General features: G+C 45.6%; 1 protein-coding gene across 1 annotated transcript in view; it reads right to left on the reverse strand.

Annotated features, from left to right (window-relative positions):
- The window catches only part of LOC101435360 (matrix-remodeling-associated protein 5), a 34,237-nt gene extending 20,956 nt beyond the window's left edge, over positions 1-13,281 (reverse strand). The window contains exons 1-4 of the mRNA XM_004449150.4: positions 12,971-13,281; positions 10,773-10,977; positions 2,449-2,578; positions 1,840-2,230 (exon numbers count right to left, since the gene is read on the reverse strand). Coding sequence (XP_004449207.3) covers positions 1,840-2,230; positions 2,449-2,578; positions 10,773-10,960 — 709 coding nt within the window. The 5' untranslated portion in view covers positions 10,961-10,977; positions 12,971-13,281. The remainder of the gene's footprint in view (positions 1-1,839; positions 2,231-2,448; positions 2,579-10,772; positions 10,978-12,970) is intronic.
- Between the last annotated feature and the right edge of the window lie 8,873 nt (positions 13,282-22,154).

The following is a 22,154-nucleotide window of genomic DNA, read 5'->3' on the forward strand; positions in this document are numbered from 1 at the left end:
TGAGAAGGAGGGTGCCCTTTGTATAAGAGCAATGGGAGACTTGTGAAGGATTTGTGCAGGGGTGTGGCACTGCTGGGTGAAAGATAGCTCTGGCTGCTGCTCTGTAGAAGGTGAACTGAAGTAAGGCAAGCAAAGCTGTGGGGGTCCTGCTTGGAATTGCCCACTGTCCTCCCAAAGAGAAGACAAAAGGAGTCTTGGAGAAGACCACTGACACTGAGAACAGAGATGAGCAAACAGAACCCAGGATATGATACACGATGGTGGTGAATTATGAGATAGGGTCTGGGGATGAGGATGAAAGAAAGTGTAATGATTAGTTTCTTGTGTCAACTTGGCCAGGCTATGGTGCCCAGCTGTTTGGTCAAACACACATTTGGGTGTTGCTAAGAAGGTCTTTTGTAGATGTGATTCACATCCACAATCTGTGCACTTGAAGTAAAGGAGATGCCTCTCGATAATGTGGATGGGCCTTATCCAATCAGTTGGAGGCCTTCTGAGCAAAAGACAAGGTTTCCTGGAGAAAAAGAGATTCTGCCTCAAGACAGCAGCACAAAAATCCAGGCTCAGTTTTTTTCGATTCTGAACTCAAGACTACACAACATCAACTCCTGTTTGAATTTCCAGTCTGCCGGCCTGCTCTACATACTTCAGACTTACCAGGTCCCACAGTTGCATGAGCCAATTCCTGAAAATAAATCTATTCCTATTGGTTCTTTATCTTTTGAAAACTGACTAATACAGAAGGGGAAAAAATCTATCCAATTTTGAATTAAAAATCCACTTCCTTGCAACTTGATGAACACAGAACATTCTTCCTCATTTATAAAAGAATAATCTCATTACCCACTTTCCCAGCTTCTCTTCTCCAAGCATCCCATAATACTTCCTCATAATACATTGTAGCAGTTTGGTATTATTTATGAATTCCAAAAATAGATATTGGGTTATGTTTGTGAACTTGCCTGTTTCTCTGGGCATATTAGATTGTATGAGATTCAGAGGTTTCACTTTTGCTTGAGCTGCGTCAGTAGGACATTGAAAGAAAACAACATGGCAGAGGAAAGAGTTGGAGTTTCGATGCCAGAGCCCCAGGAAGTAAATGCATGGAGAAGAAAAACAGAGAAAGAGACACAGTTCACTAGACAGGATCCTGCAGCCCCAGGAAGTGAGAAGAGCCATTCACCTGTTAGTTTGCAGCTGCAGAGACCAGAGGACTGAGCAGCTAAGCACAGAGAGAAAAGAGCCTTGGGAGAAAGACGAGACTTATACCAACCTACAACTGATACTGGAAGAGGCTGGGACCTTGGAGCCTTAAGTGGAAGAAGGAAGGCTGAACCCTTGCAGACATCACCTGCCATCTTGTGCCAACACGTGGCCAATGACTCTGGGTGAGGAAGTACCTCTTACGGTACCTTGAGTTGGACTCTTTAGGGCCTTGTGACTGTAAACTTCTACCCTAAATAAATATCCCTTATAAAAGCCAACAGAGTTCTGGTACTTTGCATCAGCACCCCTTTGGCTGACTAATAAGACATGGATATGCAGACCCTTCCCACATCTAGCCGTAGCCAATGACTGAACATCACAGTCCAAGTATCCATGCATGCTCTGACAACTACTGACAACTATATATAACCAATAAATGATCATATCTTACAGTTTTACTAAGGAATGCATACATTTGAATTATGGTGTGTATACATGTTAACACCTCAGTTTCCTGCCTTACATCAGATTTCATCCAGGAGAGCATGAATTAAGCAACACAGCAGCACTGGAGTAACTACTCAAAGGGAAGTGAGAGTGTGCAGCTGGGAGTTTGCTCGCATGTCTTCTTACCTCTGGACTTTGCATCCCATTCAAGAAGCCATTTTATCTCACAGTCACAGGCCCATGGATTCCCGTGCAGGAAAAGATTTTCTAGAAGGGGCATGTTCTGAAGCATCCCATTAGGAAGAGTTCTGATCATGTTCTCAGCTAAATAGAGGTGACGGATGGTAGAGAGTCTGAAGAAGTCCAGGAATGTGAACGTGGAGAAGGTGCTGGGGTGCAGCTGTTGAAGCAAGTTTCCTTCTAAATGGAGTAGCCTTAGGGATGTTAAGCCGTTGAAAGCTTGAGGGTGGATAAACTCAATTTTGTTGTGGTCAATGTGCAACCTCAATAAGTTGGAGAGTCCCTGGAAGGTTTGGCCTGTTATCACTCTCAACTTATTGTAACTGAACTTGAAAACCTACAAAGACAAGGAAAAAGAATGAAGTGTTCACAGTTTTAAATATCCCAGTCCAGATCAGAAGCCAGCACAAAGCGCAGGAAAATGATGGCCTTAAGCTTGTGTTTTATGTAGAAAAGTAGACATTTTTTTTTTTATCATCAGAAAGTTTCCATTCTTTCTTACTGACTGTAGGGAAATAAAGCAATTAGGGATGCTTGTAAATGCCTGAAGTTTACCTGGAGAGAACTTAGGTCTCGTAAAGCCCCGTCGGGGATGCTTGGGATGTTGTTGCCGTGAATCATGAGAAGCTCCAATTTAGTCAGTCCTACAAACGAGGTTTCCGAGAGGGCCTGTATACTATTAAACCTTTAAAAACAATCAGAGAGAGTCACAGAGTGAGAGGAAGAAATGATGAATTGTTCAATCCCACATGGGAAAGATGCCCCAGCCTGCCAAGAGCAAGTAGGCAAAGTGGTAATTCTGAGGTCGTATTGGGATATTCCCAAAGAATGTCCACCTCCTTGTGCCCTTGTTTGCTTCTCCGGGAAAGAGGAAAATGATACATTTTTATTCATCTTCAATGTATTAAGGAATATTCTTTGGGAATTTTGACATGGAATACGCTAATGCAGTGGGAGGTTATTTCGGGCACTAAATAGGACTTAGGACTCTAGGTGCAGCTGGTGTAACTAACTCCTTGTTGGAATGCCTCTCTGAAGACGGGATCATGAATGGCACATGGCTGCCAAGAGTGAGAAAGGAGCAGAGGGCGGTGGAAATAGCCTTGCAGCTCATAAAGGAATGAGAGCGCTGTGGGCTGAGCATCGCATGCAAACATTGGCCATCTTATTTCACAGAGACAAGTTGCCATAGCCGAGGGATTACCAAAGTCACTTGTAAACATTCTGGGGTTTGCTTTCCTTTTTTGCATAAACGTTGGTAATACTGCTGTGTTGATTAGTTGCTATACTCGTTATGGCACATGGGAATCTTCAAACTCAAACCCTGGAGAACTGATTTTACAATGAATGGAAAATCCTACACTTACTGAGAGCTGTAACCCCGGGTCGACGTTTCTGCTGAGATATAACAAATCTAGCCTGACATTATTTATTGCTTCTCCTTATCACCCAAATAAAAGAAAATAGACTTGTAGAGGAGGCAGGTGAGCAGATGATAGCAAAGTGCAGCAGATGCTTGCCAGAGCCAATTCTCTTGTACCTAAATCCCAAACCCCAATTTCAAAGTCAATAGAAACAACCAGCCAGGTATTTATTTACCTGCAAGTCAGCCTTAGAAAGCCTCAACAGACTTCATCTCCTACACTCTGGTTTATTGGACTTACCCCACTCAGCTAACATGAAGTTGAAGAAGGTCAACCACCACACCATGGAGCCAAGAGTGCCTACAACTGAAAGCAGGAGGATTGCATCCAGCATCCATCTGGAATCTAAGCCCCCTCTTGATATAGATGTGGAGTGGTCCAAGGTCCACATGATGGAGGAATAGAATATGGATTAGAGTGGACTTACTGATATTCTATTCTGGAACTATTGTGATTAGTAATCGAAGAAAAGGTGGCATTGGTGTGGAGAAAGTGGCCATGGTGGCTGCTGGGGGTGGGGAATGGGAAGAAGAGACGAGATGTGGAGGCGTTTTCAGGACTTGGAGTTGTCCTGGGTGATGCTGCAGGGACAGTTACCGGACATTGTATGTCCTCCCATGGCCCACTGTGTGGAACATGGGCGAGTGTGGGCTATGATGTGGACCATTGACCATAAGGTGCAGCAGTGCTCAGAGATGTATTAACCAAATGCAATGAGTGTCTCATGATGATAGAGGAGGTTGTTGCTATGGGGGGAGGAGTGGGATGAGGGGGGTGGGGGGTATATGGGACCTCATATTTTTTTAATGTAATATTAAAAAAATAAAGACAAAAAAATGCAAAAAAAAAAGAAAGAAAGAAAGAAAGCACCTTTCAGCTACAAAGTCTTGAGTACTGAAAATATAACCAAAGTCATGCCCCTAAATTCCCCAAACAACTACTTTAATAATTGCCTTGTTATAGAAAGCTATTGGGGATTGAATAGTGCCCTCCACTAAAAGCAGGTTCAGGGCCCAACTCCTGGATCTGTGGGTGTGGATCTGTGGGTGTGTAAATAGGATCTCTTCCAGATGTTACTTTAATTAAGGTGTGGTACTATGAGTCAGTTTGGGCTTTGATCCCAGGTTAACAGAGTCTTTTATAAGTAGAGCGGAAGTCAGATGGAGAGAGAAGCCATGGGGCGCAGCCAGAAGCTAGAAGTCAGTGAAACCCAAGATTGAAAGCTGTCACCCTGTGCATTGCCACGTGATAGAGAAACCACAGAAAACACCAATAATTGCCTGTCAACCAGATGATGCCAACTCTGGATGTGGCAAACCTTGTAGCCTCAGATACTGTGAGCCAATAAATCACTGTTGTTAAGTGAAAGGCCATTGTACGGTATTTGTTTTAGCAGCTAGGAAACCAAAACAAAGACCACTTTATGCAAAGGAAAATTCAGATGGAATCAATGCATTCCATCCTATTAAGATAATGTTGCATGGATTCAAAATGGCACACGGGGGAAAATGTTGCATAAGGCAATTATAGGTCCTGCTAGGCATTTTTACTTGTGCAATAAGATTCCCTCTTCTGGATTAAATGGACTGCCTACTGCTCTTCTTGTTAGATGAGCTTTGTCCTATTCAACAGTGGTGAGAGATAAACCATAAAAAGAACTGATACCAACTGTGTAATTTATGATTGTGCATTGGAATTCCTGAGAGTATCCAGAATTGAACATGCTCCTTTGCAGACCAGGTTTTGCACTTTATCAGCTAAACCCTGTGAGACAGGCATGTTCCACTAAGCTTACAGAGCAGGAACTGAGATTCTTTTCCAAGACTACATAGCAGGCAAGTCAGGAGTTGAATGACACTGCATCCAATATTCAAGATTATGCTCTTTCCATTACATCATGCGAACTTTGGGCCTGTGGAAACAAGGTGGGAGCTGACAAGTTCTTCAATCCATCACAGCCACAAAAGCACCATCCACATTTTAGAGAAGAGGAAACTCAGAGAAGGCGCTGGATCTCATTCATCATCACTCAGGATAAAATCAGATCTCCTGATGTCAAAACATGGCTGTGTGTTCAGACATGAGTTGAGAGGGGAAAAGCTATAAATACCTACTTGCCACTGAATTTTACTCACTCCATGAGTTCAAATTTATGGAATCATGGTGCAAATGTGAACAGAGACGTATTCGATGTGGCAGAAGACCTCGGGATGATAACTTCCCAAAAGATCGTGTCACAAAGACGTGAGAAATTTAGCACTATGAGGCTTCCTTCATGACATTAGTGATAGTGACCTCCCTACTCCCTGAGTAAGTTTAAAAGACAAAGAAGGGACAAGGTGCATTCTGCCCAATGACTGCCTCAGTATTTGTATACAGAGTCCAGTGAAGGGAGAGAGAGTGTAGCTGGCCTCACTTGGATGGGGAGTGGGGGTCCCAGTTCCACATCTGCCTACTGCCTCTTATAGATGAGCTGTCTAGAGGCTTGATAGCATGCAGAATATATATATATATCTGTAAACTAATTCCAGTGATTTTCAAGACAAAGAAAGAGAAGGAACAAGAACTTTGGTGGTGTTTTTTGTTTGTTTGTTTTAAGTATCCTGAACTGAACTAAATGATGCATGGTACTGGAGAATCCATTTAAATGTCATTCTATCAATTGGTCAACAACCACACTTGGAGTGTGTTTTCAGTGCCAGACACAGTTCTAGGCAGAAAGGATTCAGCAGTCAACAAAAACAGCATGCTCACAGTTCTTTTAGTAAAAATAAGAAAAAACAAAAAGGCCGAACACAGCAGAAATAATAAGAAAAGATAATTTCAGATAGTTGTATATTTCGTGAGGAAAAACCACAAGAGGCAGGATGGAGAGCACGGATGGACCTACTGGATTCTCTGGGGAGCTGATATTTGAACTAGGACTTAAGTGATTAAAAAAAAAAAAAGAAAGAAAAGGTGCAGCTGTGTCCATCCATCTTGGGACGGAGCCCTCCCAGTGGAGAATTCAAACCAAAGACTTGCACCGTTTCACTGGAAAGCTCATTGCATCACTCTTTGGCCCCAGAGTAAGGATATTTTTTGGTACTGTGTCAATTTCCCATTGCACTTTAGTCTGCCACTAGGTTTTACAGTCATGAGGCTAAGTCCAGTCTGTTGCTGAAATCTATGCTCCAAGATACCCATTTTTATTTACAATGACTGATTCTCATCGCCTTGAGCTTGGCCATGTAATTTTAGCAGAATGGCGATGGCAGGTGATCGTTTGATGCTCTTATTTTGCTGTTTGCCTCAGGGTTAGGAATTATCTTTCTGTTCCTTGAAACTGTTCAGCTTGCTCACACTTTGCATCAGACTCTCTTCTCTACCTGTATCCTCTAGCCTACAGGTGCTCTATGGAGGACAACCGTGCCTGTAAGGGGACATCTGGCAATGTCAGGAGATACTTTTGGTTGTCCTGTTGGGAGGGAGCAGCTGCTTGACATCAAGTGAGTGGAATCCAGGGATGTTCTTGAGTACCCTACAATGCACAGGATGGCCCCCATAAGAAAGAACAATTCAGCCCCACACGTCAATGGTGCTGAGTTTGAGAAATGCTCCAACCCTAGAGAGCCTATACAGATGTGCCACCTCAACTGACTGCCTTCACTCAGAATTCTACCACAAATCTGTCTGGACTGGAAAGCACACAAAAGGGAATGGATATCAACCTCTAAACCATTTTCCATTTCTTTGATCCTGTGTTTCGTCTGGAAACAGAGCAAAGAAGAGGAAGAGTGGCACCAGGTGAGACGGGTGGGGTTTGGCAGAGACCAGGTAATCGAGAACCTTGGAGGAGAGATTGAGGTGTTTATTTTCTTTATTCCAGATGCAATGAGAAGACCCCGGGGAGGTTTTAAGGAATGGAATGACACAAATGGAATTAGGTGCTGAAGTGACAACTCCAACCATGGCATGAGTGGGGTGCTAGAGAAAGCAGGAGACTAGGAAAGAGATGGTTAAAGGAATGCCATGGAGGATGCTGATCTTTTGCATTAGAGATGAAGGCAAATGGGAAGTTCCCAGACATGCTTAGAGGAAGAGCCAACAGGCATTACTAATTGGTGGATTTGGGAAAGAAGACCAGATCAGAAAGAATGACTTCTCCTTAGATTTGAGCAAATGAGTGGATTTTGGTGCTGTTTGTTGAGATGGGAAAGATAGGCTTGGGGAAAACGATCCAGAATTTTGTTTTGCCGTGTTCCATTTGCAAGAATTTTGGTGGAGGTAGACGAGGCTGGAGCTTGAGATTGAGAGGGAAACTCAAGATGCACATCAGGCAGAATGAGTGATGCTTTAAAACCCAAGAAGAGGATGATGTCACCTAAGGAGAGCCTGCAGGTAGAGAAAAGTGGAGGGCCCAGAAGGAGGAGGTAGGTCTCATTCTCTAAAATGAGTCAGAAAGAGCTTGATTTCCTCAACCTATTTGAGAGCAATAGTGTGGTGACAAGTGTTTCTGCAGCCTTCGTGAGCAAGACCCTCAGATCTGACTTGATGTCCAACTGTATTGAAAGTCTCCCTTACATTCCATAAAGTTGGAGAAGGGAAGATGGTCTAGTACAGAGCAATGTCATGGTTGAAATTTCCTCATGTCTGAATAAATTCCCCCGGCCAGGGGGCTCCCAAAGGTCCAGGAGGGGAGAAGATCTGTTCAGGAACCTGCCTTCCTATACCATCTTCCTGGTACCTCTTTTTAAGAGGGATCACAAAGCTGCAGAATCTGCTGGCACCAGAGTTAGGATAGGGAGAATTCTCTGGGACAGACAAAAGCCAAGAGAATCACCTGGGAATCAAGTGGGGGAGGAATTGTTTTCCCTGCCAGCCCTGCAGGTGTGGATGGGAACTCTCTGTATACTCCTAAAATTTGGCAGAGACATGGTGGATACTAGTATGCTGCTATGGTAAGGGAGCCTGGCTAGAGACTTAGATGACCTTTGGAAGGAGCTCTACAATTTACTAGTCATGCAGCCTCCTTTTCAGATCATCTTTGTTGCCTGTTGATTGCCAGTAACCAACTATCTAGCACACTAAGAGAAATGTTTCTATCAGATGACCTCTGTTAGAAAGGTACATGGATGCTAGCTACAAAGCAGCATTTAAAATAGAAAAGACAAATCGGGGCGTTTGGGAAGTTTCACAATGATGCCATCAAAATGAGTATTTTAATTAAGACCAAAAAATTATTAAAAATCTGTAAATTAGGTGCCAGGTAGATAATTTTTTTTCTGTTTACTCAAAAGTATTTGGGAAGTAATTTATGGAAAATCATTGAGACTGTCCAAATAGGGAAAAGCAGACCTTTCTTTCAATGCTGACCTAGAATCTAATGACAGCTGTGTGCAAATGCAAGTTTTATGAGGACTCTGCCAACAAATCCTTATTCCGTGTGAGTTTTATAGTCTCTCCAAAGTGCTAGAAAACAGCTCAGACTCTGAGTTCTATATTTTAGATATTCCTCTTGCTTCTCTCTCACACCCCATCAAAATATATCATACTAGCTTCATTATCTACTTTGAGACTGATTTTCAGAAATACTACTGTGATATTATAAGAATGATAAAAAGTCATTCATTAACACAGTCTACCAGGTTAGGCAAATGGAACAAATATATAGGGAACATTCCCTTAAGTTTTAAATCTTTACTATTATAATATCTCAGTATATCTACTTTGACGGTAGTACAGAAAGGACACATTTTTGGTATCTTTCTTTTATTCTAGCGGTGAAGCCTTTGGGTACCTTGAATCATTGTGTTTGTCGTTAATTGTTTAAAAGGAAATCACCAGAATCTATGTCCTAATTTAAAGGTTAGTAAGGTGTTCTGCCCACAAACCACTTGAGTTGAAAGAGGGGCAAGAAGAAACACATCTCAGAGATTAAATAAAAATGCAAACAACCCTTCAGTTGATAGTCTTGCTCTCTGCAAGTCTAAACCCATCAGGCAATTAGCATCCTCTTGGGATGGTGCATGCAATAACTTCCCTGCACCCATTTCCAAACTGACACCCCTGTTTCAACACCCAACACAGACACAGCTGACTCCTGGGACATAGTTATCCTCTTCCTTCCAATCCCTGTTTGACAGAACCCTCAAATGAGTACTCTGCCAAAGGGCTAGGATGTAGGGATTAATTGGTCATTCCCAGCATGTCCCTGATCTGTTCTCTTTCTGAACAATGAGTTAAAAATGGTTCATGTGCAGACAATTCCTGAAAGTAACCGTTTTGCATAAGAGGAAGTGAAATAAAGAAGGGAATTCATAGATAAAGCTCAATTCCGCCACCCCCGTGCAGACATGCACAGCTCATGCAGCTTTGTTCCAACTTGGCTTTAGCGCCTTCCTATTCTTTCACTCGCGTTTGACAAATTAGGTATCCTAACAGACTGTACGATTGTAAAACGGGAAACCCTTCCAGCAAAGCCAGATTGTTTTCCCTACTGAGTTATCATCCTCATGGCCAGATTTCCAGGCATTCATATGGTAAGTCTTCTCAAGATTTTATTGAGAAAACGATTTAGTAGTGGTCTGTTTCCTTGGGTGAGGAAGGATTTTCATCTTATTGTCTTAACTTTCCATCCAGTCTTATTCTACTACTGGATCTTTCTATATCCTAGAAGTGCAAGGCTTAAAAAAAAAATCCAGACTCTAAAATATCTTGACACATTTACAATTATTTGTTCATTGACTAAAGTTTGGGTTATTTCAATTTATTAAAACCTCCCAGCAGTAGATATTCATAAAACTGTATATTATTTTGCTGATTTTGCAATGTTAGATAATAGCTAAAATAGTTTGTTGAAGAAATACAAGTAATTGTTTACACTTGAGACTATCCATTAGTACCTGTAATTCATATCAATGAAAATTTATGTATAGAAAATATGTATGCATAAAGTCAATTAAAATATAAAAATTTTTCTGAAATGCCCCCCCCAAACCCTTATATACATTATTATTTTAAATAAGCAAAACTTGATGTAACTTGTATTTCTCCAAAGTCACAATCGCATTATCTAGATGACTAAAGATCACGGATACTCTACTTATTCCTTTTATTATTCTTAAACATTTTCTGAAGTTTCCATTGAAATAATCTTCTCGTGTGTGTGTGTCCTCTGCATTTGTATCTACAAATTAGAGAGCCCTGTCACCCAGGAAAACCTCTTGTCCACCTGATTCCTCCGTAAGTCTTTGCTAGTAAACGCAACCACAGTGATTGCAGCTAATGGATACAACCAGCTCAAAGGATTGTAATTAGGACAGTAGCAAACTGTGACTTTATCGAGGCAGATTAGACTAGATGGATCAACAAAGAGGATAGACATAAGAAGTGACAAGAACACACACGTGTACGCAAACCAATACATCCAAGCGCAAGGACATTGGAAGGGTTCCGCGAGAATGTGGTACAAACCCCAAATTGATTCTTTCCACATGTTTGGAAATCCCAGCGGGAACGGAAATCAGGGAGCGAAAGGTGCAGTGGACTTCGCTGGGGACGTAGCAGGCGCAGGGGTGAGGGCAGCCGAAAACAGCTGATGGACATCGCCAAAGCAGAATCAGCACCACGGAGAGAAGCCCGCAGCGCGCCTGCGCCGGCATCTTGGCGCTCTGTTCACCTGGGGAAGGAGAACGCAACAGGTGAGGCCGTTACCCTGGGTGGCACCGACTACTTTTTAGTAACTCCTAGAAAGTATGTGTTATGGTGTCGAGCTTCAAATGATACATTCTGGAGACACTTCAAATAGTTGCGTAAAGATATGAACCTTTTTTTTTTTTTTTAACCTTTCTTCATTCACTTTAATCATTTCTAGAGGACGGACTCCTTAACTGCTGCCTCTGATATTATCGTGCTGTAGCCGTGGATTAAACACAGGCGCATACGCGCACATACACGCACAGAGAGAGAAAGAGATTCGATTCCAATGACAGCCCATAGTCAGTTGCGTTTCTCTCTCAACGATAAGCCTGGGCCATTACTTATTGGATATATTTGAATTAAACCCTTCCCGGGGAAGTCATTTTTAGAAATATTTCCTTCCTGTAATGGAGTTCCTCGAAGATTTACTGATAACGTCTTCAAGTATTTGAAGAAACATTCGCCAGGGAGAAATCCATTCCATTAGTTGTGGGTTCGTTTACTGGCTTCTCTTTCACCTGCAAGGAATCGAAGGATCACGGTGAAGCAGCATCAGTGCTTATTGGGGAGTCAAATTTGGGGGATTTCCGTCAACTCTGCCATTAACTAATTAAATAACCGTTAAAGGAATGTTTGAAGAAAGATGTTGAGGCAGATTGCAAAAAGCTCAGATAAAAGTCCGGTTACACCGGCTATATCCATTAGAGTGTTTTTTTGTTTTGTTTTGTTTTGTTTTTTTTTCATGCATTGGCCATGCCTTGGTCAACTTTTTCCTCTCTTGAATGAATTTTAAGTGCAAACGCCACAGCGGAGACGCACGCCGCTTCTTTCCTCCCTGGTCTGGCCAAGTGCTGACTGCTGATGGCAAACACTACGCTGGCCCAGCCTGGGAAAGGAAGGACTCCAGCGCCCATTGCTTCTCCATCCTCGAGATACATATTTCCTTAAACTCGCGCGCGTCTCTCCTTTCCGTCGGCCACAGAGAGCTAGCGGTGCAGGCAGCTTGGCAAAAAAGCGAGTTCACGCGCCACTCCTGGAGCGCAGGTTGGCAAGGAGTTTCTCCACCGGCCCCGGGCCTTCCGCGCCCCTGCCCGCGCGCTTCACCCGGGGCACCGGGCGGCTTCCAGGCCCTGAGCCCACGGGTGGACCTGGCCGAGGCTTCCCAGCTGCTCCGGAGCCGGGTTTCGCTCGCCCTCCTGCGTCCCCAGAGGTCGTGCGAATGCGCGTCCGGGAACGCCAGCCCCGAGGCCGCCCCGGCCAGGCCACTCGGCCTGCGCCTGCAAGGATTCCCCAGGGACAGCCCGCGAACCCCGGGAAGCAGCCCGCCTTCTCTCCCGCTGGGGGCCCCCGCGCCCCTGGCCGCCTTCCAAGGCCCGCTCCGACGCGCCGGACCCGCGGCGCAGGAAAAGGAGGCGCGTCCCCCAACGCGGCTCGGGTAGCCCACCGGTCCCCTCCGCCCGCGGCCGGCACCAGTCCCCGTCTCTCCTCGTGATGAGTTTCCCAGCTTCCGCGCGCCTGCAGCCCGCTCTGCAAGGAAAGCCTCAGGAGGAGAAGGCGGCGGCTTAGAACCGGGAGCCGAGGAGCTCCAACTGTTCTTTCGCCTTTCCCAAGCGCTGACAGCAGCGGCTCCACTTGGGAATCCCATTGGCAGCTCCCCAGAATCCAGAGATGGATGGAGGCGGTGGCTGGACGTACGTGGGGAAGGGGAGAGCGAGCGAGGGCGAGAAGGAAGGTGTCTGCAAATACTCAATCCGATTCAAAGCCTCCTGCCTCCCTCCCTCAAGCCTTCTCCAGCTTCTCTCCCGGATCTTAACTCTGCGGTTTAAAACAGCGCCTGGAAACACTTCAGCGTGCCTCTTTGCCCTTGCGCCCGCCCCCAGTCCTTCCCTAGAGCGCCCCCAATGCCCTTCCACCTCCCCCTGCAGAGGCAGAGCCCGCGGCTCCCGCGCGCCCGGGCCGCCGCCGGTTCTCACCTGGCCTGGGGAAGCCGCGACGAGCGGGGGCGGCGCGCCCGGAGCATCCACAGGGCCGGGCGAGCGAGTCACCGCCGGGGATCCTCGGGGGCCATGCCTTGCCGGGGCCAGGGGCAGGGCGGCGCGGCTTCCCAGCGAGACGCGGCGAGTCCTTTTATTGCCGTCGCCGCGGAGGCTTCCGCGAGTCCACGCCTCGGTCCACCCCCACCCGGCCCCACCCCGGGGAGACGGGCGCCGGGCCGAGCCCAGGGACCCTGGCCGCGGCCGCTGTGCGCTCAGCCCTCGTCTCGCCTCCTCATTGCGCCTCGCCCCGGCGGGGCATCTCTCTCCCACGGGCGCTGGAAGGAGTGCGGGGGAGCGAAGGCAGACGCGCGGCTGGGGGCGTGGAGAAGTCTTCGCGCCTGAGAAACCCCGGGTTTCCCGCGGCGGAGACGCAGAAGCGGGTCGGGGCTGCCCAAAGTCCGCTCCCAGCAGAGTTGGAAACGTTTTCTTTCCTTTGAGGGCAGAGGGAAGGCACAGGGCTTGCGCTCCTCCCTGCGAGGCAGGGTTTTTCTCTGGCAGCGCCTGGGAGCCCGAGTGCAGGCTGCAGCGGCTGTGCCCCGCCGGCTCCCCGCGCGCTCCGGGCCGCGCTGCAACCTGAGACTCGCGGCCACGCCTTCCCGCCGCTCCTGCGGTTCCCCGCAGCCCGCCTCCCTCCCCCGCCAGCATCCAACTGCCAGGAAGGTTGGAGCAGCTCTCCATCCTCTGCTGGGGGAGCCTAGGGGCAGGGCAGACTGGGAAGTTTGGGGAGCCTGGTGGACCGGAGGCGTGGGGATGGCCCGGGGAGGGCGCAAGGAAGGGGGCTGAAGAAGACAGTGTGTCTCTAGCGCAGGGGTGGGGAGGGAGGAGGAGGTCCTCTGTCTTCCAGAAGGAGTCAGATCTGGGAAAGATAACAAGGGATTAAGGGGAGAGGGTCACCAGCCGAGGTCTCCTGGGGCAAAAGCGCGGAGTCTACGACAAAAGGAGAATCCCTGCTGTGAAGAGAAGTACCTCCAGGGTCTGCCTGTTTCAGGGAAGGAACCCTTCCAGCTGTCCTTTTGGTAGCTGCCCAGAGCTCGACACTCCCCCAGGCGCTGTTGAGTGGCAGCAAGAAATGAGTCCTGAAAATGCCCCCACACCACGTCTCTTCATTTTCAGGACTTGGAGTTGTCGTGGGTGGTGCTGCAGGGACAGATGCTGGACGTTGTGTGTCCTCCCACGGCCCACTGGGTGGACTGGGGGAGAGGGTAAACCACGATGTAAACCGTTATGCATGTGGTGCAGCAGTGTTCCAAAGTGTATTCACCAAATGCAATGAATGTGCCATGATGATGAACGAGGTTGTGGATGTGGGAGGAGTGGGGTGAGGGGGGTGGGGGGGTATGTGGGAACCTCATATTTTTTGAATGTAACATTTTAAAAAAATAAAAAAGGAAAAAACCAGTGATTTAAGAAGAAAAAAATGGCTTAAGAAAAGAAAATTCGAGTGGGGGGTATATGGGGACCTCATATTTTTTGAAAGTAACATTTAAAAAAAAATAAAGGGAGAGGAAAAAAAAAAAAACAGAAATGAGTCCAAGATCAATTGCTTCAGAAGCATGGAGTCTGCGCATCTTAGTTTCAACCTAGGAAATGCTGCATCTGGAAATTCCCCCTGCACCTGTCCAGGTGGGCCTCCACAGAGATCATAATGGACACGGGTTCTTAAAACGGTTGAGTCACTTCTTCTGTAACCTTACTTTTTAAGAACGGTGCGCATCAAATAATGCTTTCAGGTACCCAGTTTCTCAGCATGTCCAAAACCCACTGATTAAAATAAAAAACAAAACTGCAGAACTTCTCCTTATCTTCATTAATGGAGTGTCATCCACCTGGCCAGCTAGAAACTCAAGCCATCTGCCTGTCTGTTACAGACTCTTATTCAATGAGTCACGGGGACTAGGGGATTTGAACCAAGACCCTTTTAGGCTGGTGTTTTTTTCTCTCCACTGCCTTGGTATGGGCATTAGCTTCCCTCAGCCTCTTTCTCCAACAATTCCTTCTTTCCTTCATTAAAATCCAGACAGCTGCCATAATCCTTGATACAGTTTAACTCTTTCCATGGGTGATGTGTGACAAGCCATGTTCTTCCTGGCCCATCCCAGGTGTGTCACATCTACTGATGCACCTGGCTTGCCAGACCTGGTGGCAGATGGCTTTCCTTTCTCCATGCTGAATGCCCATGCTTTTCTCATCTCCAGGTCCTTGTTTGGGGGCACTCTTTTCCTTCTTGGCACTGTTGCTTGGGGATCTCCTCAAATGTTCACTACGTTTCATCGCGTTTCCCAACAGTAGCAGCCGTGGCCAATCGTGGCCATTTGTTGTCACTCTCTGACCCTCTTCTTGTTGCAAGGTAGTTTCTGGAGACCTGGAAACTAGCACAGAGTTTAGTATACAACAGGTGCTCAATTAATGGATGACTAAAGGAATGAATGAGCTTGAATTCTTTAAATAAATGTGTAGATTAGAAAAGTTACAGACCATCCTTTGTAAAACCAGTGCATGAAAAAAATCATCACCGATTCTCAAACGTGGTTCAGTAACTTTTTTTTTTTGCCCCCACTCTGCTGTGTCTATTCTTCTGCATCTATTTCTCTTTTTTTTTGTCATCCCTTCTCGTCTTTCTCTTCTAAGATTTAATGGAATTCCATCCTGGGGATCTCTGATGTGGAGAGAGGTTCCCTGTCAATTGTACCACCTCAGTTCCTGGTTTCTGCCATGCTTCACTTTGACTGTCTCCTTCATCTCTCTTTTGTTGCGTCATCATCTTGCTGCGTGACTCACGTGCGCAGGCACTGGCTCACCAGCAGGCACTGGCTCACCACATGGGCACTCACCTGTGGGCACTTGGCTCGGTTTGCCACACGGGCACTCAGCTCGCCATGTGGGCACTCGGCTCGGCTTGTCACACGGGCACTCAACTCGCCATGTGGGCACTTGTCTGGGCCCTTAGCTCACCACATGGGCACTGGCTCACCACGTGGGCACTGGCTCACCACGTGGGCCCACTTTCTTTTCTTCTTTTTTCACTCGGAGGCCCCAGGGATCAAACCCAGGTCCTCCATTATGGTAGGCAGAGGACTTATTACTTGAGCCACACCCACTTCCCCAGTAACTTCTAAAAATCAATATTTTGATGTATTTAGTCCTTTTGTTTTGGCGTTTCTCCTGCCAGCACTGCCTGCTTTCCGGCTGGTTAGCGCCATGAGTGGAACCAGGTTTTATTAATTTTTGAATCTCTGAAAGCGCCAACACAGCCCCTTGACTAAAGACTGTTTTTTAAGACATGTTGGTTAAATTAAATTCACCTGCTCCCTAAAAATTCCACTATGCAGAGGGTGGCAAGGCATGAGTGAAACCTTGGTCCACGGTTCTACCTAGGAACATCTGTTGCGCCAAAGAATAGTATGGAGCTGAACGATTCACAAGAGTCTGGGGTCACAGTAGTAGCCAGAGGTCACCTAATTTGATGGATTCCAAGAAGCTTGTTGCCTGATGCACAGAGTGACTTTATTAACTGTTACTTTCTCCACTCTTCCCTTTAACGCAGCTCCTTGTGCCAGAATTTTAACAATATGTACTTCATCATCAACGTTTGCCCATTGTGTTCTTTGAGCTACAAAAGACATCTGTGATGATATTGCAGAGACAGATACTGGACATTATACATCCTGCCATAATCCACTGAATGGACTGGGGGAACTATAATCCATGCATGTGAACTACAATGTGAGTTATAATCCATGCATGCAGCAGTGCTCCAAAATGTATTCACCAAATGCAATCAATATGCCACGATGATGAAAGAGGTGATTGATGTGGGAGGAGTGGGGTGGGGCGTGGGGGATATGGGAACCTCTTATATTTTTTCATGCAACATTTTTAGTGATTTATGTATCCTTTAAAAAGACAATTGAATAAAAAAATAAACATAAAAACATCTTTTAAAAAAAGGACCCTTGGCAAAAGGAAAAAAAAAAAGACATCTGTGAATTTGGAAACGGTTTTTTTTGTTTTTTTTTTTACAACCCCAATCGTCCTATTCACTTTTGCCGCAAATCCTGACTGTACAAATGCCCCTAAGGGTAGCAGTTCTTAAAAGGCTGTAGTTGGAAAAGGCATTGCTTTAAGGGTCTGCTTTTTAAATTGAGCTCCCCAGGCTCCTCTGCTCGCTTTTACGGGTTTACAAGATGGGCTCCTATTCCCTTAAAACTGCGGGGATGGCAGAGACTCCAAAGTCCCTGCAGCTTCTTGCTGTGGAAGGAACTTATTGGTCCCATCCCAGGTCCCCTCAAATCTGCTCTCCTTCCTCGGAGTCTTGGAGCTACTTTGACTGTCCACAGAGCAAGAGGTAATTGAGTCAGATGGCTGTGCTCAATGCGCCACCCCCATCCTGCAATTTCCCAGCTGGGTGGCCTGGAAGGATCAGCTTTCTCCTAGGTGAAATGAGGACAGGTTCACCCACCTCTTGGAGCTCTTGGGACAACTGAATACAGCCATGACTAGAGAGAGCTGAGCCTTGCACCTGCTCCGCATCTGAAGCTCATCAATATCATTTGGAAAGCCATAAGGCCATTTCTCGTAACTCTCCTCCTTGGGTTTCACGCTGTTAGGCAACTCTTTAGCCCAAGGCAGCATGTCTGGAGAGGCTTGTAGCTCTTTCTCTTGCAGGACGAAGCTCTTAAAGCTTCAGATGTCAACGCGAGGGTTTAATGTTTTCAGCGCGTCTGTGGAATGCCACGTGGTTTCACGGTTCTTTGTTTAGTAGGGTTTGTAAAAGTAATTTCTGAGTCACGTGCCTGTATACCCCACTGCTTCACAGCCTTCATAATCAGGGGAAATTCTGATCCTGGACTCTCTGAGATGATTGGGGGGGAGGGGGAATGTCTACACAGGAAATCTCTCAGTGCTCTTGGACTTGCATAGCCGGAAAATCCCAGGGGTACACCAATAGCTTGAGGATGTATCTTTATTTGAGCAGAAGCAGCCTTTCAAGAATGTTCCATGTAAAATCCACTCCCAGGACAGGCTACTGGCCATCTAGCTGGATTTGAGGGATGTTTTTGTTTTGCTTTTTTTCATGCACAACATAATCATTAGAAATCTCCTGTGTTATTGCATTTGCTAAAAGGCTTCCAGATTCCCTCAATGGCATTTAAAAAGAAACAGAAGAAAAAGAACAGCATGTATTTTAAAATAAAATATGGAAGGCCAGAGAAGCAACTGAGATCTTTCCAGCTCAGTTGAATTGTGTCTGAGAAATAGTCTGGAGAAAGTTCTGCCCAACTAGTTGGGTAGTATATTAGCCAGCCAAAAGGGTGCTGATGCAAAATACCAGAAATTGGTTCATTTTTATAAAGGGTATTTATTTGGGGTGGGAGCTTACAGTTACCAGGCCAAAAAGTGTAAGTTACTTCCCTCACCAAAGTCTGCGGCCACAAGTTGGAGCAAGATGGCTGCTGACATCTGCCCGGGTTCAGGCTTTCTGGGTTCCTCTCTTCTTGGGGTTCATTTCTCTCCAGGCTCAGCAACTCTGTTTTCTCCAAAAAGCCAGCTGTAGATTATTAGGTGAGCAGCTTGATTCTCTTCCTAGGGCCTTCTCTGTTTCCTCATGACCAAGCTCCTCTGTGTGCTTCCTTCCTGGGACTCTACCTCAAGACTCCAACATTAAAGCTCCAACTCTGTCCTTTGCCACGTCTTTCGTCTGTGAGTCCCCACCCACCAAGGGGCAGGGACTCAATGCCTTACTGACGTGGCCCAATCAAAGCCCTAATCATAATTGAATCATACCCAGGCACAGGTGAGTTTACAAACATAATCCAGTGTCTATTTTTGGAATCCATAACTATATCAAACTGCTCCAGGTAGCAACCCAAAGTAAAAGCTTAGAGTCATCATGGGATTTCTGGGTGAAATGGAAGGCATTCATTCATTGTTTCTACCCCAAATTCTGCTTGCCAGAAGACCAACCGTAATGGGGCAAACATATGTGCAAGCCCGACTTTTGGTCTCTTAAACTTGTTTGGAGGTAGGGTCTTTGAAGATATAGTTAATTAAGATAAGGACAGGGAAGCGGACTTGGCCCAGTGGTTACAGCATCCGTCTACCACATGGAAGGTCCGTGGTTCAAACCCCGGGCCTCCTTGACCCATGTGGAGCTGACCCACAAGCAGTGCTGATGTGCACAAGGAGTGCCCTGCCACGCAGGGGTGTCCCCTGTGTAGAGGAGCCCCATGCGCAAGGAGTGCACCCCATAAGGAGAGCCGCCCAGTGCGAAAGAAAGTGCAGCCTGCCCAAGAACGGCGCTGCACACATGGAGAGCTGACACAGCAAGATGACACAACAAAAAGAAACACAGATTCCCGTGCCGCTGACAACAAAGGAAGTGGACAAAGAAGACGCAGAAAATAGACACAGAGAACAGACAACCGGGGTGGGGGGTGGGGAAGGGGAGAGAAATAAATAAATAAATAAATAAATAAGAGCTTGTATTTAAAAAAAAAAAAAAGATGAGGACAAACTGCATGAGGGTGGACCCTAATCCAATATGTCCAGTGTCCGTATAAGGAGAGGAAATTTGTACAGAAGCACACACAGATGCAGGAGAAGAAGCCAAATGCACATGGAGGAGGCAGCAATTGGAGTGATGCAGCCACGAGACAAAGAGCACCCATGTTTGCCACAAACGAAGCTGGAAGAGCCAAGGAAGGAATCTTTTCTATAGACCTCGGGGGAAATACAGTCCTGCCAAATTCTTGATATCAGAATTCTGGTCCCCTGAACCAGAGGCATAAATGTCTGTTGTTTAAGTCTCCATGTTTGTATTAATTTGTTAGGGCAGTCCTAGGAAACTGAGGGGTGAGATCATGGAATTCTACTCTCTCTCCCACCCTCATACCACAATGCAAAGAGGGGCAGGCAGAGAGGAGCCTGCCAGTAGGGGGTCGATGCCTTCAAAGACCTGTGCTCTGGGAGACAAGTCCACAAAAAGCCAAGGCTCCTCTCACTTTTCAAAATAAAAAGTGCAAATGAGCCTTATTTCAACACGAAAATATTCACTTTAGAGGGGAGTGCTATACACGATGTTCAAAATTATATGGTTAAATTGTCAAGACTTTTTTTTTCCAATCCCTTTTGGGCTGCACTGACCAATTCCATTTTATGTAGGCAAGCTGCCTCTTGGAATAGAAACCAAGTGGTTTATAGGGGATGTCGTATAGAAGCTGACCTAAAACCTTGTGAGAAAGAGTAAAAGCATGTCATTAAAATGTTATTTTTATGCACTCGGAAAGCTGAGGGAGATCTTATCCTCCACTCTTGGTGAGGAAATATCGTGTAGTTTTCTAAACTGTCTACACTTTGAGGACACTGAGATACTTCTTGGGAAGAAATCGCTTTCATGAGTTGGAAAGAGTGGGCTCAGTTAGTGAACAAGAGGTGACTTTTGGAGTATGTTTAAGTCATCCTAGAAACAGACAAGGGGAGAAGTTCTCAAACTTTTTCTGCATATCATGGGAGTACATTATTCTGAAACTGACCTGATTGTAAACACAGGTGAGTATTTGTAAGCAGCCGAGTTGAGAGATTGCCCTAGACCCAAACTAAACTTCGAGTAGCGTCACCTCAAAATGCTTTGGAACGTGGCATTTAAACACGTAAACAGAACTCACGAATGAACAAAGTGGAAGGACAAAAATCATCGAACTCAATAGAAAGCATGCATGAGAAAATGAAGCTTGTAAACACGGCTTTGAATCACTTACAAAGGAAAAGGCAAAGAAAATATTTAGCTTGAAGAAAAACTGTGGTGTGGCCATGATTTCTTATTAGCCTGCAAACTTCCACCCACCCCACCTGTCCATTAAGGCAGTTCCATTTGTTACTTTGACATCTGCCATAGAAGCAGTAAGTAATCTTGTAACAAACTTAAAATGCCATGTTTTTACACCAGTAATGTAAGTGCGATGGAAGTATTGCAAGAGAGGAAATGGAAGCATAACTCTCTTTTTAGCTGGATTTATTGTAAATCGATGTATCATGGATGTGTTTTATTTTTTTTCTTTCTCTCCTTGTGAGATTCACATCCCTAATCCTTTATATGAGCAGAAACACAAACTTTCTTGGAATTACCCTTCTTTTACTCCAAAAAATGTGGTTCAAATGGAAAGTGCCTGGTTCTTACAGACCCATATTGCCTGGCCACAATTTTGGCACAAAGATGAGAAACCAGAATCTAATGGGTCAATCCAAATGCTCGGTCCGTGGTGCACAACAGGCCAGTCATGACCCATGGCTAAACTGAAGAGGGAGTTCCATCGCCTTGAGAGAAACTGAGTCAGGAGGTGTGAGGACCACTGGGCGCCGCCATCTTTCTTGTCATTTGGGAGAAGCCTATTTACAATAAAGAGGTCAACAGTCAGAGATACAAAAATGGGAGCTGGGGCACAGAGTCCTTGTTCCTTTCGAAGGGTAGTGGGCTTTCCGCAGGCAGCTCCTGTAGTGTGTGTTCTAATAAAACTTATGGACACTGAACTTTAATTTCCTATCATTTTCACATCATAGAAATGTTCTTCTTTTGATGTTTTTTAAATTATTTTTGTTTTCTTATTTTTCATTTGTCTTTTTTTTAAAGATACATAGATCACACACAAAAAAATGTTACATTAAAAAGTATAAGAGGTTCCCATGTACTCCACACCCCATCCCACTCCTCCCACATCAACAACCTCTTTCATCATCGTGGCACATTCACTGCATTTGGTGAATACATTTTGGAGCACTGCTGCGCCACATGGATTAGAGTTTACATTGTAGTTCACACTCTCCCCCAGTCCATTCAGTGGGTTATGGCATGATATACAATGTCCTGCACCTGTCCCTGCAATATCATTCAGGGCAACTCCAAGTCCCGAAAATGCCCCCACATCATTTCTTTCCATATTTTTTAAGCATTTAAACATTTCAAAACTATGGCCGGCCCAAGGAACATAACAAAAACAGGCTGCAGGCCATAGCTTGCTGACCCCTGGGCAAAAGTACTCTTGGTAAAAGCTGGCCAATAACAGACGTTTTAGAGACTTAGACCACGGTTAGACCGCAATACATAAACTGCATCTTAACTCTGATG

The sequence above is a fragment of the Dasypus novemcinctus genome, chromosome Y (assembly GCF_030445035.2).
Source record: "Dasypus novemcinctus isolate mDasNov1 chromosome Y, mDasNov1.1.hap2, whole genome shotgun sequence".
Lineage (NCBI taxonomy): Eukaryota > Metazoa > Chordata > Mammalia > Cingulata > Dasypodidae > Dasypus > Dasypus novemcinctus.